Raw genomic sequence first — 26,236 nt, 5'->3', positions numbered from 1 at the left:
CAAATTCAGGACACACTGCTGGGAAATAGGGCAGTCTCACCGCAGTTGGTGGTTATTCTATCAAATTATAAACAAATGTAAACTTCTCTCTCGCCAAATTGATTAACAAGAAGTCAAAGGCGCAGTGTCCTTAGGCATTACAGCCTTTGTCTCACCATGCAGACAGTGGACTCTATGATGAGTGGTTACGAAAAACCAGTTGCATCAAACATAGAATTGTTCTAATCCCCTGGGATCAGCTACATACCCAGAACAATGCATAGCTCAGATATTACCTAATAATAGTGCTAATGTGCACCCTTTAATAACTGATTTCAGTCAGGCAAATGACTTGAGAATGATGTCATTTAATAAGTTCAAAGAAGAAGACAGAACTAGAGACAGAGTTCATTTCAGGAAACTTAGGTTGCTATTCTTAAAACAAGAATTCTCAGCTGCTGGTATGAATGTATTGAAAGGGACAACAATCAGATAAAGTGGAAGAGATTCCTCCTGATAGTACTTACTGGGTCAAATTCTGCTGTCAACTACGTGGTACAAGTTAATGAAGTTACTCCAGATTTAACAGATATAACTCACAAGAAATTGGGACAGTAATGTGCCACAAACTGACAGACCATGAGGAGAGGGGGCTCTAAACTACATAGATTCTGTATATTGTCACTGTAGAATCTGAGCACCTTCTAATAATATAGTAAGCAACATGACTAACATGTCATGTGTTTTTCATTCTTTTTCTCCTCCTCTCTCCAGGGAGGGACCATGCATGCTGTGAAGTATTTTTTGGTTTGGTGTATGTGTGTGTGTGTGTGTGTACATGCTGTTGTAGTTTTGCATTAGAGAAAGCAAGGGGGAAGAAGTGTGCCATGCACTTGCAGCTGGTGAGGTTTGTGATGGTCGTCTGTTCCTGAGTTAATTTTCATATTTTCTGTTTGGTTCTTTTTTTAACTATGTTGCTAAAATAAGAACATTTGTGGTACATCTCTTGTCTACAATGTTTACCTAGATGTTTACCTTTTTAATGGCATCTTTTAATGCGGGGGAGAGTATTATCCAAGTTTTAAGATTAGCACAGAGAGTTACCAAAATATTTATTAGCCCAACATGCTGGGAAGTTCAGAATTCTGACTGCATAAGGAGAAGGTAACAATTTATAATAGTGCACAAACTGACCTGTTGACAGATGTGGTTTATAAAGTAGGCTGACTGTTTGTAATGCTTTTTTCTCAGTGTTGCACGAGAGCCAAGAATACTTTATCAATTGCCAACATGTTCTAAATCAGAAAAAATAGAGGATGCATTGTTGTTGGAATGCCCATTGGTAAGGTTACTTTTTACTGAAGTAATTTTGAAAACAAAACATAGTAACTGTTTTAGCTGTGGAAGAACAGTTCACTGATAATGTAGACAAAATTGAAACCAAACATTTCATAAAATGGGGATATTTCTTGCAAAATTATGGCCAACTTCCGTCCTCAGATGCCTGCATGTGGCTTTCTTTGGTGTGAGTTTTGCACAGTAGGTAAGTGAGAATTCTTGCATTGAAATGGGCTTAGAAACGAGAGAACATGCTCTCTCTCCTCGGAGTTAAATAATCCTCTTTAAAAAAAATCCATGAAAATATAGGGTTTGTTTGAAGCTTGCAGAATCTGAGCTTCAGCCTAAGCCAAGCACCTACACACTCTATTTAGGCTTTGTCTACACTAGAGCATAAAGTCAATTTTAAGGCACTTAGTTCAATTTTACAATGTGACTGTTTTCACAGCAAATACCATTAGGTTGATTTTTAAGGGAGCTAAGGTCAACTTTCTTGTGCCACCCCTCCAAGGTGGTGTAACACCAAATTCGAATTAATGCTAGTGTGGAAATAGTGTTACTTTAAATCAATTTTACTGGCCTCCAGAGGTATCCCACAGTGTCCCACATGTGTCTATTTTGGCCGCTTTTATCTCCGCTGCTCTCCAGGTACGCAGGAAGTAGGTAACAAGAAGCGCGGCAATTTGAATTCATTTTCTTTCTGACCAGCATGGGTAGCTCACTTCAGGAGCGCACCTCATCAGTGATTGCATCTAGTCAGCATGAGTTCTCAGGGTTCTAGTTCTAATCAGAGTTCTCAGGGTTGCAGAAGAGTCCCAGCATGGAGCCATCAGGAGATCCAGGATGTCATTTCCATGTGAGGTGATGAATCTGGGAGGATTTCGCAGGACATGATGGTGAAAGGGTACACCAGGGACGCTCAGCAATGTGGGTCAAAATCAAGAAGGTCAGGCAGAATTATCGGAAGGTGAAAGAAGCCAATGGGAGATCTGGGACATCTCCCAAAACGTGCTTTTATGAGCCGTTCAGTGTGATTCTTGGGAAGGACCCAACCAACCACAGTCACCAAGAATTGCATGGACTCCTCTGGAGACAATGCTCAGCTCTCCAGTATGAGAGCAGCCAGGGTGACAAGACAGAGGCCAATGAAGAGGAAGACACCGTCAGTCAAGAAATTCATCAGATGGTCGAGGAAGCCGATCATGTGAGCCAGGAACTCTTTATCACCCTGAAGCCAGTCCCCTCATCAACGCTAAATGCTCCAAAGTCCAGTGATGCTGCAGAGGGCTCTTCTGGTGAGTATACTTTTTAAATTGCTATAAGTGAGTTGCAGCTGGGTTAGGGTACAGGTTTACTTGTGATGAGCATATTTTTTTAAAACTGCTACAAGTGGGTTGCGGGTAGAGCTATGTCCCTAGAACAGCAAGTTAATATTTCTGGGGATGCAAAGCTTATCCTTTTTGGAGATGTCCATAAAGGTCTTAGCCAGGTACTCTTATTTTTCACGCAAGGTTTTTGAGAGGCCTGATTTATTCTGCCTTCCACAATAGCACACCTTGCCACGCCAACCCTGGCATGTAAGTAATCTGGCATCATGGCACCACACAGCATTCTTGAAGTTTTTCCAGCTCTGTGTCCACAGAGTATGAGTACATTTTCTTTTTCACTCTCTGTTATTCTTAAGAAGCTGATGTCTCTTTTTTTCAACCTGGAAGCACATGGAGTTTCATGAAAGTTTGTCACTTTAACATTATTGCACTGGTCCCTGGACATTTAAATTTCCCAGGACTGCCCTATCACACCACATAGCTGCTTTCCATCTTCTCCCTCTGCCATGTGGCTGGTGGGCTCTCCTGGCCCCCTCCCCTCCCATCACTCTGATGGTGGGCTCTCTAGGTTCCCCCTGCAACCACACAACTGCACAGGATTTATGAGGAGCCGCCAAAAGTTTACTTCTGTGCTTTACATTTTACAGGGCTGACCCCCACTTCTGCCCGCCATGAGGCTGGCGGGGTTGACCCCCCTCCCCGCCACCATGCAGCTGCTGGGTTGTACAGACCCTGTTCCCAAATATTGGCATGCCCAGTGCAGGCTCTCCCTGCTTTAAATGGCTTTTTCCCTGCACAGGATTTAGGAGGAGATGCAGAAAAAAATTTTTGTGTGGGCTTTACAATCCACAGGAGTGTACTTCCCCTCCACCACCAGGCATATTGCAGACTTGGCCGCTCCCTGCTGTCCCATGCAGCTGCCAGGCTGTGTAGACCCTGCTCCTGAACACTGGCATGTCCAACACAGGCTCTCCTTGCTTTAAATGGCTTTTTCCCTGAACAGGAAAACACCACCAAGTAAGTTTTTTTTCTGAGCTTTATAATTTACAGGGATTTGTTTCAAACACCCTCCACCCCCACCCCCTTGCTTTGAACCTTCCACCTCCCTTATCTATCGTGATCTTACCATGTCTACAATGAAATAGTCTGGAGAAGTTATAGCTCCTGTTCTGCAGAGGTTGATTCACTTCATCCTTAAGAAGCCAAAAGTGGCCTTGGAATATGAAATTGCACTGATTATCAAACAGAGACCCATTCATTGTATGGGGCAGTGTGTTGTGTCGCATTTAAAACTGTATCTAAATTATGACCTTGACTGTCTTCAACGGGCAGCATTTGTGTAAGTGAGAAGGTCAGTGTGATGTGGAGGAGGAAATGAACAAAACAGGAGCTTATCCTGCAGCAGCTGCAAGAAGCCCAGAAGGAGCAAAACCAAGCTGCTGCTGATAGAAAGTGGACCCAGCAGTGGTGTCAAAGTATTGTTCCAGTACAGGAGCCAGAACTTGGAAGAGCTCCTGATGGCTGTGAAGGAGCAGACTGACATCCTACAGTCCATGCTGGAACTGCAGCAGACCACCCACCACAGAACAACTCCCAGTTATGTGGCCTCCTCATCCTGTTGCCTCATCTCCCCTCGTCAGGGGCCTAAAGTGCGGGGCGGGGGCAAGGACAGTCTCCAAGTCCACCCCTAGGACCTCTCCACAATGAAAAGGCCCACATTCCTCCACACTTGACGTCAGGATTCACCATCGTTTTCCCACCATTTAACCCTCACCCCCTCCCCGAATTAAAAAAAGTTGTTGTGAAAGCCACGGTGTCGTTTATTGGTTCACATGGGGTGGGGTACAGTTGGAGGTGCTTTAATAAAAGTCAAGCACACATCATTGTGGGGGTGGTACCACAATAGTTAAATGCAGCAGATTCATGTGACTCTCTGCTCATTTGTAAAGCTATTTTTCAAAGCAACCCTGATTTTATTGCATCTGTCTGAATTGCTGATTGCTCTTGTGTCTGGAGGTTCATAAACATTGCCCAGGGCATCTGCCTCTGCCACCTAGGCCAACATGAAATTTTCCCCCTTTGATTCACAAATGTTATGGGGAATACAGGATGCTGAAACCATGGCAGGAATTTTGGCTCTGCAGAGGTCCAAGTGGGTCAAAAGGCATATTCCACCACCATTCCGTACTTGCTGAGCCTATAGTTGGGGTGCTCTTTGCTGCAGTCCAAGGTGCCTGTGTATGGTTTCATGAGTCAAGGGAGGAGAGGGTAAGCAGGGTCAGCCAGTATCACTGTGGGCTTCTCCATGTCACTAGTCTTGATTTTTCTGGTCCTGGAGCTTTCTGTGCAGACCTGAATTTCTAAAGAACACATCATGCACCTTTCTTTACCATCCCACATAAATGTCAGTGAAATGAGCTTTGTGATCAACAAACACTTCTCCGTGGTGTTGCAGGTATGCCTTGCGGTTTATGTGCTCTGAGGTTATGTGGTCTGGGTTCAGGACAGGGATGTGCATTCCATCTATTGTCCCACTGCAGTTAGTAAACCCTATAGCAGCAAAGCCACCCACTATGTCCTGCACGTTTCCCAGAGTCACGGTCTTTTCCAGCAGATGGGCATTGATTGCCTTGGTTACCTAGATCACTGTGGTCCCCACTGTAGATCTTCCCACCCCAAATTTATTTCTCACTGACTGGTAGCTGTCAGGTGTTGCAGACTTGCACAGAGCAATTGCCACTTGCTTGTGACCTGTCCATGTAGGTCTCATTTTGGTGTTGTATCACTTTAGGGCAGGGGAAAGCAAATCGCAAAATTCCATGAAAGTGGCCTTGCACATGCAGAAGTTCTGCAGCCACTGCAGGTTATCCCAGATCTCCAAAACTATTTGGTCCCACCAGTGTGTTCCAGTTTCAGGTCTCCAGAACCAGTGCTCCACTCATGCAGTGCATCCAGGGCAGCCAGCAGCTGTGAATTCCTGGTCGTCAGTGCTTCAGTGTCATCCGAATCAAGGCCTGCATCCACCTGATCCCCACACTGGCTTTGTTTAATAAAATACTGCGTGACACTTTGGGAAATGGCCATAACACACTGTGCAATGGCTCTTAGCTGTTCAGGATCCATGCTAGCACCGTACAGTGGCATGAGCCAGGGGAGTCTTTGGAAGAATGGCCCGAAAAATGGCAAAAAATTCCTTGGGCCATTTGTTTTCCAATGGTGGTTGGGGTTGGGGGCCAGTGCACTCTAGGATGATGACATCAGACAGCCACAAGCACTTACGGTGCATTTTTACCCATAACACACTGGCACAAAACCAGAATGCAATGGGGCTGCAGGCACTGTGGGATAGGTACGTTCTCACAATGCATTGCTGACACAGTCGAATCTAGCAAAGGCAATGGAGACACTCTATGTCGACTTTCTGGACACGTGGACACTCACCTTCGACCTTATAAAATCTAGTTTTAAGAAGTTGACTTCAATACATTTGACTTTATCTCGTAGTGTAGCCGTAACCTTACAGCCATAGCACGAGTCTGTACCCGGAGGCGCTGAGACTCAGTGCCATGGATTCTGCTTACCATTTAGACAGAAGCTTAATAACAACAGCTGGTCATTACTGCCATTTTAATCTGCTGGTTTCATTTGCACACAGCTTTCTCTAATTTTCATTTTTCGACTGAAGTTGTCAACTGTGAAATTGTCTCAAACCAAAGGTGAATTTTAGGGAACAACTGAGCAGTTTTTTCATATTAAGATTTTTTTGTATCTGCATAACTCATATAAGGGAACTCTAAAATATGACATTTTTTATATGGCAAATTCTACTGGGAAATCGTCTGGCAAATTTAGGGAATATAATAAGTAATTTAAAAAGCACTTTAATGAATACAAGCTACAACACTGGGATAGGCTTTTAGTTATGTTGCTGTCTATTGTATAATACTATTGTGTAACTTTATAAAGCCACATTTCTCCATTATGCTTCTCTTATGTTTCTGCCTCCTGTTAGGAGCTGAGTGTCTCTAACTCCCACAGGAGTTGAGGCTAGTCATTGTCTTGCAGGATCAGCCTGGACAGAGAATGCAGCTTAAATCCTGTGGAGTCATGCAGAAACATTGAATAACTCCACAGTGTCAGACAAATTACTTGCTTTTCTCTGTAAATGCATAATGCTATATTAATTGTTTAGGTTGCAGATTTTACTATAAGCAGTGTTCCCTGTAAGCTCAGCACTTGGGCGACTGCCCAGCAGAGATTCAGCTGCCACCCACCCTGATTGGCAGAGTGCCCATAGCCAGCATCATGTGTTTCTATTGGTGGTGCACATCTGTACATGCCTCAGTGCACATAATGTAATTTATTCTGCCCATGGATGCCAAAAATTAGAAGGAACATTGAACATCTGTCAGAAAAATGTGAAAGTTAAGATTCCAGGAGTAATGTTTGTTTACTTAATTTGTGTAAATGTATTTAAAATGTCTGTGCTCAAGAATTAATGGCCTTAGTTTCAAAGATGCTGTGCCAATATGGCTGCAGCAGCAAATCTGAAATCTCTGAAAATTAAAATAGTCCTACAAAAAATGGAAACATGGATGAATTGCGAAAGAGCAGAACAAAAGAATAGCACAATTATGTAGAAACATAATCGGAAAAATTCAGGCACAAAATGAGGCCTAGTCTACACTTAAAAATTAGACCTACTTTGCTATGGGGCTCAAGGCTGTGAAAAATGTTGAACTTTGAATACCATACTTAGGTTGACCTACCTGCCGGTGTTGATGGAGCTAGCCCAGTGGAAGAATTCTTCCATCAACCCAACTACTGCCTTTTGGTGAGATATATTAATTACATCAACAGAAAACTACCTGTCGTCGATGTAGGAAGTGCTTATGGTGTGGCACTATAGTACACAGCTGTATTGCCTTAGTGGCTGCTGTGTAGATATGTCTAGCAAGGGATGTAAAAGGCAATAAAAAGAGGAAAAATAGATACATCAGAGCTATGTGTACCATAGAGAGTTTTAAAGAGTAAGCCGTGCTAGTCTATACACTATCAAAACAAAAAGCAGTCAAGTAGCACTTTAAATACTAGCAAAATAGTTTATTAGGTGAGGTTTCATGGGACAGACCCACTTCTTCAGACCATAGCCAGACCAGAACAGACTCAATATTTAAGGCACAGAGAACCAAAAACAGTAAGCAAGGAAGACAAATCAGAAAAAGATAATCAAGGTGAGCAAATCAGAGAGTGGAGGGGTGGGGGGAAAGATCAAGATCAATTAGATCAATCTAGTTCTTGATCTTTCCCCCCCCCACCCCTCCACTCTCTGATTTGCTCACCTTGATTATCTTCTTCTGATTTGTCCTCCTTGCTTACTGTTTTTGGTTCTCTGTGCCTTAAATATTGAGTCTGTTCTGGTCTGGCTATGGTCTGAAGAAGTGGGTCTGTCCCATGAAACCTCACCTAATAAACTATTTTGCTAGTATTTTAAACTGTTACTTGACTGCTTTTTGTTTTGATAGAGAGTTTTGTCAGCTATATTCATGGAGCGTCCACACTAACAATGCGTTCTGTAGACATACTGATGACAGAAGTCAGCACTTTTCTCAACAGCCTTCTACCTCTGCCCCATGAGGCAGAACATCTTTCCTGACAGAATCTGACAACAAAAAAGCCATGTGGATGCTCTGAGGAGGCCCTCTGTTGACAGACAGGGCTTCTGGGACACCAGACAGCCCTGTCTGCTGTGCTGCCGATTGGCCGTTCTTTTGAGAGGGCAGCCGGGCAGCCTGCCCGCTCTTTGTCAACAGAGTGAATTGCTTTCATGTGTGGCTGCAATCTATTGACAGAAGTGTTGTTGGAAGATATCTTCCAACAGTAATGTCTGTCGACAGATGGCTGTAGTGTAGATGTAGCCCAGGAGAATAGGAAAGAATGGAAAGTGTAGGTTCTTCACTTAGCAGAGAAGGAGAACTAATAATGGACTATATCAAGAAGGCTGATGTTTCTAATGACTATTCTCCTTCATTCTTTACTGAAGGAAACTGGGGTGAGATATGTAACAATATTAACAAGGGGGAAGGAACACAAGCCAAAATGGAGAACAAAACAGCTTAAAGAATTGAGATAAATCAGAGATCTTTAAATCAGTAGGGCATGATGAAATTAACTCTATGGTACTTAGTGAACTAACAGTCTCAGAACCATTAGCAATTATTTTTGAGAACTCTTGGAGGACAGATAAAGTCCCAAAGGACTGGAGAAGGGCAAATCCAATACTACTTCTCTTTAAAATGGAGAACAAAGAAAACCCAGGAAATTATAGATTAGTCAGCTAAACATGGAACACCTGGAAAGATACTGTAGCAATTTATAAAACAATTGATTTGTAAGCAGCAAGAGAGGATTATAAGGAATAGCCAGGGTGTATTTGTGAAGAATATAATACATCAGTCTAACCTAACTGCTTTCTTTGACAGGGTTACTGCCCTAATGGATTTGTAGCAGGGAGGGAGCATGATATAATTTAATTTTTCTAAGGCTTTTGATACAGTTCCATATGACATTCTCATAACCAAACTAGGAAAATGTGGTCTAGATGAAATTGTTAAAGTAAGTCTGGTAGAGACATTCTCTCTCTCCCCCTCTGGGGCCAGCTTGGGTCCAATACTACTCAATATTTTAATTAGTGACTTGGACAGTGGAATAGAGAACATGCTTATAAAATCTGCAGATGACACAAAGGTAGGCGTGTTTGCAACTTCCAGCAGCTACGTTAGAAGTCAAAACAACCTTGACAAATTGGCAATTTATTCTGAAAGCAACAAGATAAAATTCTGAAAGCCAAAAGTTGAAAGATGAATGCAAAGTATGACTTCTTGAGGCTTCTTCCAGCCTTACATTTCTACGGTTTGTAGCTAGCACTATGAGGAATTTTTCTTTGGGGTGTGAACATTTAAGCTAATAATGAACATAGCAGTTTTTAGAGTGGATTGGACTCATGAATTATCTAGTCCGAGATCCTGTCTTGGACAATTGCCAACACTAGATGTTTCTTAGGAAGGAACAAGAAGCCTTTTAATTCCTATCAATCGGAGATTGATTCAAAACCAGCAACAACAAAGTTTATTTTTTCTTTAAAAATATGTGGAGCTAGATATTAAACCTCATGCTTCAGGGTTTCAGTCAGTCTTAAATTACTTTTTAAAAACACTTTGAAATCCTCAGAAGAAGGTGTTCCTGAAGAGGAAAATTATATAAATATTACAAATACTAAAAATATACAGGCATTATTTTGATTATTGTCTATTTTATTATGTTCCTCTTATTTTTTATTATATTTATAGACACACACAGAAAAACTATGACAAATTATGTGTAAATATCCCATTATTAACCATTTGCTGCCTAACCTTAGATATACTGGAAACACTTAATTGTATATAATATGAATGGTTAAAATGTATATTTTAAACTAATGAAACAAAAATAATGTATACATAATTTTATTGTAAGGAGTTTGATTTTTATTAAAACCAGATAAAGAATGGAAGCAAAATTCAGAGGAGGGGTATCAAGATGAGGAAGGGATGAAGTGGGTAGAGAAGAGGAATTGGTATGGGGAGATGCATTGAATAGGATCCTGCAGACATTTCAGGCAAGCATACAGATGACACCATATCACTGAGAATTTTTCTTTGGATATCTCTGTTACAGTGTATAATACTTTCCATGTTGTCCAAGCTTATAGAATCTATAATCCAGTCTTCAGCTGTTGGTCGTCGTCTTTTTTTTTTTTCCCCCTATTTCCATTTCTCTAGTAATTTATTATTGCCCTATTGAACTAGGGGTTTTCAGATTTATTCACCTTCCAGTTAACACCCATTGGATTTAAGATTACATGTTTAGCTTGTGACACAATTTTATTGTGTTATACATGGGTACAGGAGGATTCCCACAACATACAGGTTAAATTAGGGCCTACTGAATCATAGTACCAATATTTGTCTCACTTGTCCCACCTGTTTGAACAGTGCATGCTCCAGATGAGTTTCTGCTGAATTATTTTTATACAGCAATCCAAATAACAGGTCGGAGCAGTGGCTAAAATTTGTTTCTGATATTAGCCAGTTTCTCTCTATTTCCTTCTTTTTTTTTAGGGAATCCAAGTTTAATTCAAATGTGCTAGCTAAGTGTGTATATAGAGTTGCTGTAGGTTTTGGCAATCTGGGTAGTATTTGAGAAATTAATGCTGTCTGAGTGGCTTGAGGTACCACTGGCAACGGGACCCAACAAATGGGAGATGGAATGTTTGAGTTGGACATATTGCCGCTCTTTAGTCTGTGGATTAAACCTTTCTTTTAATATTGTAAAAAGGGAGGAAGGTATCATTTTCAGTAAATTGAGTGATGGTCAGAATTTCTTTCCTAATCCAATCTGGCCAAATGCTGGAGTTGTCGATTATACAGGGTTTCAAGTTACCCGTTAGAGAGTTCTCAGTATGTAAAAGGGGGTGCTTTTTAAATTTAGTAGGCATAGTATGCCAATTATTCCTGGTTGCCACAATAGCTGGTAATTGTTCTTTTGGGAATCAGTAGTAATCCAAGTGCAGCACAATGGAAAGGGATAAAAGGAGCAACTAATTCTGCTTACAGCTGGAAACAGTCTGAGTTCCTGTAGCACAAGTGAATGGGCCACAGTGCTAGTGGGTAAGAATTATTGCTTGATGGTGAAGTTCAAAGGTGGGATATCTAAAACCTGTCATCTTTGTCAGGACATTCTGGGGTTGTTACCAGCATCCCACAAAATGAACCCGAACATATTGTGAATTTTGATAAAATAAAAGGGAAAACTATGGATAGGGAAGGAATTCAGAGTAAAAAGGATCCTCTGAATGTTTTACACTGTGATTGTTTATTTTTTCCCAAAGTGGGAGAGCTAGTGCCTGCCATCTATGTATACAGTTTGCTAACTGCATGAGTAATAGGGTAAGGATAATCTTGACTGATTTTCATTTCTTTAGGGAAGAGGATGCCAAAATACCTGAGTTTTGTCTTTTCCCATCTAAATATCCCTGTACACGGAGAACCACTTCCATATAACTCCAATGAGATCTCTAGAGTTTCAACCGTATCCCCATTTAATTTGTAACCAGAGAATTTACTGGTTACCTATTGTTTGTAGATTTTTTGGAATATATTGCCCAGGATTTTTTATGAACAGGAGGACATCATCTGCACATAGAGAAAATTGTCTTCTGAGTCTCTGATTTGATCCCTTGAATATTTTGGTGTTCCCTAATTGTCATTGCATTTGCACAGAATTTATGTCCTCTGCAGCAGGGCAAGTGTTGGTAATGCTGCTAGACAATATTGACATCCCACGGTCCAGCAAATTCTTTCATTCAGCACCAGTCAGATCCTAACAGTGCTGGATGAGAGAGGTTCAACCGGTAGTAATATTTGTTTTATTATATCTTCAAATATTTTTCTCAAGATAGTTCACTTGAAATTTGTATTAGCTTATTCATAATTTCATCCAGATTCTTTCTTATTAGGCATCTAACTGCTAAAGAGCTGGCTTACACCTGCTTTTTAGGGTTTTGTAGAAAGTTGGTATGGAGCAGCATTTGTAATGGTATTAAATTAAGAGTTAAGGCTATCTGATGACTATTAGATGGGGAAGGCATGAAAGTGAATCAGTTGCTGGTGGTTATGGATTTTAGAAAGAGGCAAAAGAGAATTATAAAACTATGAATCCACCATTCCTAGTGGCTCCTAGAAGTCCTACTACCTATTTTAAAATTCTTGCAGTCTTGTGTCTGTATGTTTCATTTTTACTGAAGGACGTTTTAATTGTATGTTAGCCTGGGTTTGTAAACACCATCCATCACTAAGACGTACTTATTTTGTGTTTGGGCTGTCTTTTACACCTGCAGTTTTGTAAGAAAAATTGACAGGACATCCAACTGCTTAATATCAAGCAGTTAGACGTGTAAGATATTGTCTCTTTGGGAAAAATTGACCAGCATAGCTATTTTGGAATAACCAGGTATTCTGATATAATGTATTTATTCTGTAATACCTACCTGGGTGGATGCTCTGTACCAGAATAAAAGTATATTTACTTGTACTCCATTCACAAAATGTGTTCACATAGGGAGTTATTCCGGTACAGTTTATTCTGCAATAACTTTGCCTGTCAATTTCTCCATGTAGGTGCAGCTCAAGTGGTATCAACTGCACCTGCAAACAGTTGTGCCCACATTTATTTGTGCCTGCAAACTGAGTGTTAAAAGGGAGGATGATATTTAAAAATCTGGCCCTAATAGCTATCTAAGGCAGACTCTTTTAAGAACTACAGAAAGTAGGCAATATGGCTTTCCTCATGTACACATTCAAACCTTTCTACTGATAATTTCATTTTGTATAGGGTGAAACGCTTCCCAGTCCATCAGACTATAAATCTTCGCTTGCAGTTTTGACTGCTCATAACTGGCTCCTTCGTCTCTCTGCTAATACTGGAGAAATACTAGAAAAAATATACCTCCCACCCTACTGCAAATTCAGGTATTAAAGATTATACAAGTAATGTTTTGATTAGTTAGTATTTTAGCGGTACTAGAGGGGGGAAATCACTTAATTGGTAATATATTAAAGTTATTTTGTTTCCATGCATTCACAAAGCTTTGTTTAACTCTACTATTTTGGAAGAGCAGAATCCATGTGTAACCAGAAGTCTGTAAAATACACTTTTATTAATGGAATTTCTCTGAAATTCCAGGCAGAAAAATGATGAAGTCCAAAATTCATCAGAAGATAGCACGCTCCTTTTTAAACTCTGTGGAGGTGCAAGTGGTTGAATAGGTAGGAGGTAAACTACACTACCGATCAGAAAGAAGGCATGGTGTTGTCCCACTGAATGGCAGCCTGGAATGCTGGATAACCATTCTGTGTCTGTTCTATGGATGACATATCAAGGCTCTCAGTCTGGCATCTTTTGTGAGCAATTCCTACACAGAATTTTCTTTTAGAAAAATTTTGAATTACAGTTGCATAAATGTTAGGGACTTGAATTTACATCTACATTTCCAGTTAACTCATCCAGAAGAGCAAGAAAACTACAAGATTGGGATAGCAAAGGCTTCTCTCTGCCAGTTGTGCGACTTTTAATATTGTAGTAACCAACAATATTATCTTTGTTATTAATAATATTATTATTGTATCTTTTACAATGTGCAAAAAGCAAACTTCACATAAAACAAGGAAGATAATATCAATTGAGAAACGGGCAGTTTTAACTTACTCTGTGCAAAGGAACATTCAGATCCATTTTGCCATTTAAAGAGAGGCAATTACTGCTACTGAAGGACTGCATTTTTCTTTCAGTTCTCCTAGGAATTTAGCCTTTTTGTGCTGCAGAATTTAAAAAAAAAGGGTTTATAAAGAGAAGGGGAAACATGAAATAACTAATCTTAATATACTAAGAGCTGGCAACCGTGCTTGTCTCACGACCCAGGTAAAGAGAGCCAGAACTTAGCCCCCACCATTGATGTGCTACTCTAGGGGCTCAAGCACACACTACCCTAGACTGTGCACCAAGCAGAGTTTAGTCAGAATCTAGGGTCTGGTCTACTATCCATGTATAACAAAAAGGTTTTTGCGTGAAATGGGGCATTTTCCTTAGGAAAGTCTAAAAAGATTATTACTACATTTAAACATGCACTTTTATTCCCAATAGGTATTTGAGCTGGGACACTCCTCAAGAGATTATGGTTATAAAATCAGCCCAGCATAAGCTTCCAGCCGCAGCTCAGGAGGTAGGTTTATTTGAGCATCCTGTGAGATGAGATATTCGTAGCCCAATACTTACAGGATAGGTTCAGAGAGAACTGTTTGTAAGCTTCCCCCGTAGCATTACCTAATGTAGGTATGCGAACACTCTTTTATGTAACTTGAAGAGAAAGCATGACTGGCTTTGTGATTAGAGGACAGAATCGGGTCAAGAGGCCCTCCCCTCCCTGGCTTTGAAAATAACTACAAATTCTCTGAGCTTCAGTCTCTCCTTATGAAAGATGGTGATAATCCTCCTCTACTTCACTTTTAATATTAACTTTGGCGTTGTAAGCTCTGAATAATATTGATCATAGTTTCATGCTGTTAGATGCACTCCTAGCATGTAATATTGCCTGAAATACATTAACTAAGTTCAGTGTTACTGTTCTTTTCCAGGCAGGCATCCAACAGTCTGTGCTATTCTTTCTTGCTGTATTCAGAGTTCTACCTCTTAAGTTTATTGGAATGCTGGAGATAAACAAAAAGGTGAGTTCCTTTGTATATTAACTATGGCCCATGTTAATGTAAAAAGCATTGTTTTGCATCATTGCATATCAAGTAATGCAGGATTAATTCCTGTAACCTTTCGAAATAATGCAGTGGCTCATTTCTCTCATGTATGTAGCAATATCCCACTTCCTTTGGACACAAATATCCACAGAGTGATTCTTCACACAAGTGATTTGCTGGGACAGGAACAAGGGCACCAGGTCTGTTATGTAGGTGCTAGGACATGGGAACAAGAGAGTTAGGAATTGGTAGATATTTGTAGGTTTTTAAGGAAGCTAGCTGTGAGCATATCCTCAGCCACCATTAGTCAAGTAGTCTGTAAATACAGCATATAGTAAGAGAGATTTTAACTTGGATTTACAGTAAGCTGGAAAGATATTAGAAAATTAATAAAAATATGAAGTCTTGCTGTGCGGGTCAAGAGGAAACATCCTTTCTGAGGCTTGTCTGTAATAACATACGCTACTGATAAGAGAGGCAGCAGTGATGTTTTACTTTCAACAAGAACCTCTGCCCATAAATAGTTTGCACTACAAGATAAAGTTTAAGAATTGGGTGATGAACAAAAACTCATTGAATTTACGATGTGTAAATCACTAAGTAGGGTTATTTTATGGCAAAACTATGAATTACTCGAGAGCTCATGCAAATGAATGTCTGACCCAAACTAGAAATCTAACATCTTGTATAGTAGTGTATGTTTCTGTTTAAAGCTTACCACGGAGCCTAGAATTTGGCGTAACTGAAAACAAACCTGTATAGGGAATTTAATGAAGAGATTTCAGCAGTGAGGGTCAAATTTACGATTAAGTTGTATATGCCAAAAATGCCCAGCCTAAAGACTCCATTCTGTAACACTGAAATCAGTGGGAGTTTGCTAGGTGTAGAATCAAGGGTTAACGCAACTTGGCAAGTTAGCATCGGAAACTGGTGAAGTGCTGATTCGCTGATGCAGATGAGTATCCTTTCGCCATCTCAGCCATCTAGCTGGTGCTGAGGGGAGCTGGGAACTGTGAAGCAGAGGGCTTGGAACGAGAGCAAGCCCTCCCAAGCCCTGGAAAGCAAGCACTTCTTTACTTTGCTGGCTGTCACTCTCCCAACAGGCCCAAATGTCAAATGTTCTGCCTCTTTTTTCTCCACTGGTAGACTGCCCAGTGTAGAGGACAGAAATGGCCTTATTCCAGCATGTACTGTTCATGTAACTCTGAGTGCAAGGGGTTGCATCCGTCAAAGTGGGTCTTTGCCCACGAAAGCTTATGCTCCAATAAATCTGTTAGTGTGTAAGATGCCACAGGACTTCTTCTTGTTTTTAGGGGTTGTCTTTGTTATTTGCCTACCCAAGCTTAGCACAGCAATCCCCAAGTCTTGACTGTAGTTCTTAACCCCTTCAGAAATACAAGCTAGAGCTGGGCAGAAGAAGGTCATTCTGTTTTGTGGAGGATTTTGACATTAGGTTTTGTTCCAATTCAGAATGAGAACCAGAAACGTTGCAATTTTCTGTGAAAGGCAATGTACCCTGGTTCAAGAGCAGTCAGCCTGACAGACTGGCACAGAGCCACAGATCCTGGAAATCCTGAGAATGCTTAGACTCCCCAGCATTCCCACAAGCAAGGTGGTGGGAAACAAGGCAGGGTTTTGTTAGAATCCTGCCTAAATCCTTGTCAGAACTTCACAGAAATCAAGCTGTCTCCATGGAACATTTTGAGTCCGATGAATTGGCAAATCTCTGTGAAAAAACATTTCATCAGAAATTTTCCAACCAGCTGTACAAATAGTGACTAGTTCTGTGGAGAGAGCCTCAAACAATACACATGGATTCAGATCTAATCCCCAGTGATTTGGCCCCCTCTGGCCCTGTATTTCTAAGACAGCCAGAATTTGACAGCATGGATTTGGGATGTGGTCCCTGAAATGTACTGTGGATCCAAGTGGTTTGGGATTTTTGTCCTATGTATGAGCCAAGGAACATCTGAATTTGATGCATGTTTTTTACTTCTCCCCTCTCACATTTTAACCACATTTCCATAAAACATATCTTATCAGCAGGTAAATGCTTTATAAATGTAGGAAGAAATGCAGCTTGGAAGCACAAGTGTGGCCTATTAAATATTAAGAATAAAGTTAATCTGTTTACGTCCAATAAATATTTGGTTTGGTTTTTTTGTTGTTTTCCTTAGTGGAGATGCATGAGGCAGTCTGGACAAAATGGATAATGCAATGACAGTAAGAGCTATAAGCACCTCCCCACGGACCCCTCTAAATTGGGTTCAGGTTTCTGGTTATTGTGAATCAAAATCCTCCACAAAACAGAATGCCCTTTCTCTGCCCAGCTCTAGCTTGTATTTCCGAAGGGGTTAAGAACTCCAGTAAAGACTTGGGGTTTGCTGTGCTAAGTTTGGGTAGGCAAATAACAAAGACAACCCCTAAAAACAACGAGAAGTCCTGTGATATCTTATACACTAACAGATTCATCCCATATTCTATCCTGACCGATGCCTTAGCAACACAGTTACATTTTTAGCTATGTCCTGTCCTGGACCCTTGAACAGATTGAACATTTTACTCCGGTTATAGAATAGCATCGAACCAAGAATCAAGATTAAAAGATTGCATTTCCAGCTTTGCTTTTCAATGATCATGCCCTTAAACAATTTTATTCCTGTGTGCATCTGTAAGAACAGAATAACAAGTTACCTGTTTTAGAGGCATGTTGAAAATGAATGTCAGAAACAATTCTCTGACTTCAGATGGTACAGAAGTGCAAAGTGTTATAATTGAAGTGCAACAGAATAGCTGATTTGCAAAACCATTTAAAATAAAACATCTGTCAGCAATTCTAGAAAACAGTGTCGCAGCAAACGAGACTGTAAAGCAAAGCAAGTCAATTAATGTTTTACATTGTATATTTAATGATCTCTTTCCTGATTGAATATTTTCTTTTCCTTGATCCAGATATTTGGAAACAATGTGACAGATGTTGCTGTTTCTCATGGAATGCTGATTGTGATGTATAGCGTGGGTCTGGTCAGGCTCTATAGCTTTCAATCTATCTCTGAGCAGGTAATGGAGAATGGAATTTGACACACAATCCACTGTACATTAAAGAAACTGATTATTATTATTAATTGGGCATTGTGTATGAATGTGACACTTTATAAAAGGAGACATGCACCAAACAAAAGACAGAATCCATGCTGTAAGAAAATTACATTATAAAGTATGAATGGGCCTCCTACTTACCAAACAATTTTAAGCATTATTCTCAAACAGTAAATTGTTGTTAGGGTGGATACTAACATACTTAGAGATCTTGCTCAGACACTACATAGAGACAACTAATCAAAACAAATATCTAAAGACTGTTGCATGTAAAATCTGATTGTTATGACACTAAAAAATATTGAGGTGGGAAACCAAGGAGCAAGGAAGGCTCATTGTTATGAAATTAACAGAGTGTCTGGGAATAATTATTCCCAGATACAGGTTGAACCTCTCTAATCCGGCATTCTTGGGACCTGACCAGTGTCAGACAAGATAATTTGCTGGACCATGGGAGATCAGTATTGTCTAGAAGCTTTACCAGCACTTCCACTGCTTACTGAGGGTAAATTACAGCTAAATAACAGCACAAGAACACTGAGAACCAGGATGGGTGGCTGTAAACAAACATTTTGGGGCCACACCCATGACAAGTGGTTGTCCAGATAACTAAAATCATGCCAGATCACAGAGGCTGCCAGACAAGAGAGTGCCAGATTAGAGAGGTTCAGCTTGGACAAATGTTGAAAAAAATCAGGTATAGAGCTGGAAGTGAATTTAAATTCTTTTGGTCCCAAAAACTCTACTAATACTTAGGTAAGATTTTAGGTTCAAATGAAACATTTGAATAATGCAGTAAAACTGAATAGCAGCTCTGTATCACAATAAAACCAATCTGTTTTGCATTATTTTAGTTCACAGAGCAACAGTTTGATTTGGGATGCAAATGCAACTGGAATGGCAAAGTTGGAATTGTAGGAAAGTATCCATTTGGCCTTCCCTGTAACATTAAAATAACAGGTATTTTATCTTTGTATTATCAAGACTGATGGTTGTTATAGTTTATCTGTCGATCTTTCACTGCTGGCGAAAACATTTAAAATTGCTATATCATGCCCTGTTGACGTGTACCTCTACTTTTTGTTTGGTATTCAGTTATAATTCATAAAGGAAGTTAGAACAGGAACAAAACTGCTTCAGAAACTTAAAAAACTGCATAAACAGGAATCTCTTTATCTACTACTATAGTGCAGCTGCTCTTGGGGTGGGATAGAATAGCTGTTAAAGTACACACAGAACAGCTACACAGTGATTAGGGCCGTATCAGATTCACAGTCCATTTTGGTCAATTTCATGGTCAGGATTTTTAGAATCATAAATGTCATGATTTCAGCTATTTAAATTCGAAATTTCAGAGTTTGTAACAGTAAGGGTCCTGACCCAAAAATGAGTTATGGGGGGAGAAGGGAGAGACTGCAAGGTTATTATAGGCGGTAATACTGCCTTCAGAGCTGGGTAGTTGGAGAATCAGGTGGCTACTGGCTGGGATCCTGTTAGCTGATGGGCGGGGTGAGGTACCACGTGTGCCCTTATTTCATCCGAGTCTTTAACTGCTAGGACAGATAGTCCCTGCACAGCAGGCAGCCAGGGGTGGCTGATGGATGCCCCAAGGTTTTACCACCCGAGTCTTTATCTGCTAGGACAAAGTCCCTTCGCAGCGGGCAGCCAGGGAGGCTGATGGGTACCCCAAAGGTTGTACTGAGAGCCTCCTTCACCCGAGTCTTTGACTGCTAGGACAGAGAAGTCCCTTCGCAGCAGGCAGCCAGAGAGGCTGCCCCATGGAGGCGGCATGACTCAGCACTCAGCTCTCAGTACGCCCCACCAATGACCACGCCAAAGCAGCCGAAAACCGACTGGGTTCTTTTTATTTGTGTTCAGTTTGCACACTAACAGGAAGAGTCAGGTTAAAACTTAAACAGTTACTATTTATTTGATAAGAAGAACTTAACTTATGGTTACAAGGCTTATATGTTATGTTCTTCGATTACAAATAGCTAGCATATAACAGAAGAGTACTTTTAATTCATAGATCTATTATTAAATGCATGCAAAAGCAAAACAAAGACGCATAGCAGGTCTTATTCTCACCCCTGTGTTACCCAATGTGGCGTGGCCAGCATCTCTCACTCAATCCCTTGAGAAAAAGAAGTACGAGGAGGGCGTCCCCTGGGACCTTGGGAGGCAAAGACCTTCCTGACCAGCAGGTAGAGGTAATTGGAGCTCAATTAGAGGGGCTGCCGGACACTACTTTATACCCATTGGGTCATGTACATTCTTCCTTATCTTTAAAGATGCCAATTGTGTTAGATCATCTCATGACACTAGTTCTCACAGGGTGCTTCAAAGGCTTAATTCACACCTGCAAGGTGGAGATAATTTAGACATTCGTTTCTTATGGGCAGGAGATTCCTTTCCTGGGATGATGTGTAGGTGTATCAATCACCAGTACTAGCCAAGGGCAGCCTGAGGCCCTGGTCGTCTGCTAGCCCGTTTGTCTTTTGTTGTCTGGTTTTGGTCCATTCAGGGTCATGAGGAGGCAGTCTGTCTGTGCTCTGAGGCATCAAAGACTGTGCTTGAGATTAGCACATCTGTGCTCTCAGGCATTCCCAGATTGGACTGTTTCTTTGGCCCTTTGTGCTTTAAAGCACCAAAAGAGGCAAGATGGAGAAGAACAGGCAAGATGGAGAAGAACAGGGGGAATTCTGTCTGGCTACAGATCCCAGCTCTGAAGGCAGAGCCACCATCAGTAGCAGTGCAGAAGTAAAGATGACATGCTGTGTTCTTGCCATCCTTGCTTCTGCACTGCTATCTTCAGAGCTGGGCCATCAGATAACAGCTACCACTGTCTGTCCACCCAGCTGTAGGCAGCAGTACAAAAACAGAGGGGGTGTGGTGGTGCTGCTGCTGCTGAGGCTTCGCTTTCAGAGCTGGGCACCCAACCAACAGCTGTTGCTCCCCAGTGGCCCAGCTCTGAAGGAAGCACAGAGGTAAGGGTGGCCATACTGCAGTCACCCTAAAATCCTTGAGACCTCCAGGCAATTCGCTTTCAAGACCTCCAATTTGAGAAATGTTGGCTTCCCCCATGAAATCTGTATAATATAGGGTGAAAGCACACAAAATACCAGATTTCATGGTCAGTGATTCCTTTTACATAGTCATGTATTTGGTAGGGACCTAATAATGGTATATCTTGGGAAGGGAGAAACAGATTACTGTATCTAATCTAAACTGCAGGGAGAACTCAAGGGGATAGAATGTAAATTATCCAAATTACAGTTTGACCATTCTAGCTGTCTCTAGTGCGTCAGTCACACTGAGATTAATTCTATGTGAAAAACTGAGCTATTTTGTTTAGACACACTAAGAATTCATGTCCAGGACTGTCTATTTACAGTCATGGTATTCTGTACAATTACTTTTTTTTGTGTTGTAAATTTCTCAGTTCCAAAGGGCTTCTTTACACTAGTTCATCTGATATTAGAATCTGGTCTTAAACCCAGGAATTCCCCACTCAGCACATTAATTGTTTTTTCTCTCATTAAAAAAAGAATATTTACACTTTTTTATCCCTTCCCCTGCAAAAACAGGAGCCTCCTACATTAATATTTAGACACAGAAGTGTGAAGCAGTTGTCAAAGAATTTCGCAAAGTAATAACAGCCAAAATGGCTAATGCATTCAGCCAAATGCAAATAATACATAAAGGTGTGATGTAGATCTAGATAGTAATCTAAAGCCTTATTTTACATGTTATGTAAACAAGAAATGAGACCGTACAATGATCATTGGATCAAGTTCTGCAAAGAAAAAGGAGTTTAGGAAATCTCTTTTCAGGTTCCTCTCTGACTCAGTATACCTTGGCAGTATTGGAGGCCAATGGGAGTTTTGAAAGGCAGCTTATATTAGACACATTTTAGCAGTAACATTTGGTGCTTCAGTGAAGAAGCTGATCCTTTTGAAGACTGTGAAGTCTAAACTTGTGCTTGTTGAAACTTAACTGTTTGGGGTGCACTGTTAAAGGCTTGAAAGCTCTGGGGACTCAAAATCTTGTATTTTTTCACAGAACAGCCACATCCTCAGCAAAAACAGCACTGCTTCTTCAAGAGTAACCTTGACATGGAGAAACCTCTGCACATGACAGAACAGAGTAGTCCCCATGCTTATTCAGTTTGTAGCCTTGCTGCCAAAACTGACACCAAAGGTGCCAGTTATGGTGGAGGTTTTCTGTGATGTGGACACCTATCTAAGAGGAACTGCATGAGGGATGTTAATGGTTAACCAGTAAGCCTCTCTCAATGGATAAGTGTTATGGTAAATTGATGGGGGCTGGAGCAGCCCCCCCCACCCACTGCAGGCATCGGCAGCGGGCCTGGCCTGGGAGTGCTGCAGGCAGGGGCACGCCCGCATGGCTGGATCAGGCAGTTGAGAGGGGAGGACATTCCCACCTCTCTGCTAGAGCTGCTCTCTGGCCCCCCAACCATTTAATCAGTTAACCTGTGAAACTTAACATTTAACTGGTTAACTAATTAAACAGCATTTTACATCCATAAACTGCACAGAGATCAGTAAATTGGTTTACACAGGTCACCACACAGCTGTTGGCTGGTAATGACTTTCATGTAATACTGACCCTGCCCAAATTTGAAACAAGCAAAGGCCATTTGTAAACCTTCATAAATCCACTATCTAAAAGGCCCAGAACTTTAATATGCTATCTCCTGTTCCAAACAAACAAAAGTTTATCAGGAGAGAATTTGGTATTTTCATAAAAATAGAGAGGAAGATACCTTGTTAATTATTTTTCCACATTTATAATAAATATACTAGTATCGCCAGGAGCAAATCTGGTTCTGCATTTAGATGGTACCCAGAGTATTTTGTGGAAATGAACTAAAGAGGCTCAAACAGCAATTGAACATTGACATTTCTAGCAGGAGCATTTAAGAACAATGACTGTATTCTAATAAGCAGTGGGCTGCTGAATAATGGGACCAAGCAACACATAAGAAAGAAAGAAGAAGAGAAGTGGGAGACTATGATAACAATTGCTGTGGTTTCGGGGTCTGATCATTACATTAATTGGGAAAAGACAACATAAGTGTAAAAAGAAAGACTTGGGAAGGCTATATTTTTTAAAGGCTATTGTGGCGTAAAATGGGCTCATGGTTAGTAATTTAGTCCCTCTCCCTCAACATTTTCAGGATTTTTAGTAGTAAATGGTTTTATAAAGAAAAAAATCAGCCTGAGGTTTCCCTCCCATTTTTTAACCAACTCTATTTGCTATTTACTCTCGGTCAGTGCTTCTAGTCTACCATATATTGCACTTCCCCACCCCTCGAGATATCATTAACTGTGCCTTATTAAATCTTGCTTAGAAACACCCTTAATACTCAAGTTAGATCAGAAGCAATTGTCTTCACTTCCTGTCCTAATCTACTAGTTGCAACTGTCTATCTCACAGGTGGCTTTGTTTCATAGAATCCTAGGGCTGGAAGGGACCTCAGGAGGTCATCTAGTCCAGCCCCCAGCCTAAAGCAGGATCAACTGTAACTAAATCATACCAGCCAGGACTTTGTCAAGCTAGGACTTAAAAACCTGTAGAGATGGAGATTCCACCACCTCTCTAGGTAATGCATTCCAGTGCTTCACCACTCTCCTGGTGAAATAGTTTGGCTGTTTCCCTGTTTGCTGTGGCTGCCTTTTCATAAGGCTGCAGGCTAGGCCTGGCTCAAAGCCTTGCTTCCAATCCAATCAGCCTTTGAAGACTCACCTGGAACAAAGCAGTCCCAATCCACCCCCGATTTCCATGATCAATAAAATGATCCTGTTCAGAATAGCTGACTAAACACTTTAAGATCTTGAGATTGAGGTGGGAGGGGGAGCACTAAATGAAAGTTCAGGTATTGCATGCAGTCATGCCACTTCCAGCCATAATTTTGTTCAGTCTCAAAGCAGCATAAATCCAGGTCAGAATTTGGCTGAGACATCTAGGAAAGAAAGGCCACAGTGCTGAAAGAAGTGTGGCTGATTCACTAAACAGAAAAGCAGTCATGTAGCACTTTAAAGACTAATAAAAGAATTTATTAGATGATGAGCTTTTGGGGGGCAGACCCACTTCTTCAGATGTACTGTTTTTAACCTGAAGCAGCACTGAGCCAATGCCCCAACAGAGCACAAGAGGGCACTTTACCTCTGTAAATTCAGTATTTCAAAGGAGGCATCAAACTGAAGTGGTAATCAGTTCTTGTCACTAAAAGTAGCACAGCATACTTTACAAAAGCAGAGAGGTGGATCTTACTTCTCTGGGCAAATTCCAGGATGAGTAATTACATTCCACTTGTTTCAATTCCCCCTACAATTTCAAATAGTCTTCAGTTCTTGACAGATTGTTTTGTAGTATTGCAGTGTGCTGTTAAACAGGGTTGTTCTTCAGCTCAAAAGTTGGATCCGTATTAGTGGCTGTAGAAATTATTTGTAGAATGCTAATTCGTAAAGGTTTGTAAAACTTTCTGGTGTCCATATAGATTAAAGTTGCTATGTAAATGCTTTTCCAATTGTGGCACAAAGGTTTTATCTGAGTAGCTCCTAAGTGCTGAAGGTAACTTACTCCCTGCGAACTGATAGAACTAAATTCCTTTTGCCATTTACTGCACTGAGTCCTTAGATTTTCTATTCATATAATTTATAAACTGCAGATTACATTTATTGTGATTCTCCCACTGTTTTCTTTACAGATAGATACTGTAGGGAGCAAAAACAATGAGAAGTCTTGTGGCACCTTATAGACTAACAGATTTTTTTGAAGCATAAGCTTTCGTGGGCAAAGATCCACTTTGTCAGATGTCAGGACTTCTCGTTATTTTTGCAGATACGGAATAACACAGCTACCCCTCTTATACTTGTCACCATTGGGAGGCGGGAGTTCAACCTTTTTAGCACAAAATGACGGTTTGCTAGGCAGAAGTTAGTTGGATATCTGCATTGTATTTTTGTGCACAATGGCATTGCATACTGTGATGAGATTTTAGAAATTCTCAAGAATGAATAATTTTCTTGGAGTTTAGAATTCTACAGACCAATGGCATTATGAGGCTGTTAATTATTATCTTAACACTACACAATGTTTACAGATACCCCACCTTTGCTATTTGAAGTGTCTTCCCTGGAGAACTCATTTCAAGTTGGAGGATACCCTTGGCATTACATCATCACACCTAACAAGAAAAAGCACAAAGGAGTCTTCCATATTTGTACTCTGAAAGACAATGCTTTGGTAATATATTTACATAGGAGCCTCACTCATCCTACTATCTAAGTAATGCTTGGAACAGTAAAGATTTTACCATTCATTCCAACAATGCCCTCTTAATGTACTGATTGCCCTTTGGCCAGGGAGTGCCATATTTAATGAGTTGCTACAGTCCTGCAATGCTGCTTCTGAAATTGCCCAAAGAATCAACACAAAGCAATGGAAATATTTTCTTCCTACTATTGTTGTTTCTAGTGTTTCCTGCCTTCCACTGCACGCACAGCATTATCTCCTCTGCTTTCAACTCAGCATTGATGGATTGAGCTGATTCTTGTACTTAATTCCCTGCATGATGCTATATTGATTCCCATTATCTACCACCTCATAGCTTTGAATTTTACAGATAAACTGCTTTACTATTTGGTGTTTGATCCTTCTGTTCCTGAGGGAATTCTGCACTGCTGTGCACATACAGAATTATGGGCTGCACAGAATGTGTTTTCTCTCATGGAAAATATGTTTTGTTGGAAAATTGCTGCAGTTGGGCCTTTCACCCACCATGTGCTACTGTGGCACCAGAACAGAACAGCCACTAGGGAAGAGCAGAGCCTGCCTGTTTGGTTAGCTCAGGTTGCTAAGGTGGTGGATAGCGTTGGGATTGTTGCGGGGAGGGGTTCACAGCCCTTATGAATTCCTAGTGGTGGGGGAACAGACTGGGACAAGAACTGAATGGGAGAGGGGATGCAGGGACACATGGGGACAGAGTAGAGGGTGGCTGAATGGTGGTCAAAGGCCATCTGGGGACAGGGAGAAGGTGCAGGGCCTGCGGGGAAGGGAGAAGTATCTGAGTGGGGTGCAGGGACAATGGGGAAAGGAGCAGATGTGCCTGGCTGAATA

General features: G+C 40.9%; 1 protein-coding gene across 2 annotated transcripts in view; it reads left to right on the top strand.

Moving 5' to 3' along the window:
• DCAF17 (DDB1 and CUL4 associated factor 17) overlaps window positions 1–26,236 on the top strand; it is a 44,137-nt gene that overhangs the window by 3,750 nt on the left and 14,151 nt on the right. The window contains exons 4-10 of one of the 2 annotated variants that reach the window (XM_075002152.1): window positions 1,231–1,321; window positions 13,080–13,216; window positions 14,388–14,466; window positions 14,879–14,968; window positions 17,945–18,052; window positions 18,946–19,051; window positions 25,221–25,363. In XM_075002152.1, the coding sequence (XP_074858253.1) occupies window positions 1,231–1,321; window positions 13,080–13,216; window positions 14,388–14,466; window positions 14,879–14,968; window positions 17,945–18,052; window positions 18,946–19,051; window positions 25,221–25,363 (754 nt within the window). The remainder of the gene's footprint in view (window positions 1–1,230; window positions 1,322–13,079; window positions 13,217–14,387; window positions 14,467–14,878; window positions 14,969–17,944; window positions 18,053–18,945; window positions 19,052–25,220; window positions 25,364–26,236) is intronic. The other variant, XM_075002154.1, reaches the window with a different exon arrangement.

The sequence above is a fragment of the Carettochelys insculpta genome, chromosome 8 (assembly GCF_033958435.1).
Source record: "Carettochelys insculpta isolate YL-2023 chromosome 8, ASM3395843v1, whole genome shotgun sequence".
NCBI classification, from domain to species: domain Eukaryota; kingdom Metazoa; phylum Chordata; order Testudines; family Carettochelyidae; genus Carettochelys; species Carettochelys insculpta.
Note: the sequence above shows the minus strand (reverse complement) of the source record. Positions and strands in the feature narration are given on the sequence as shown.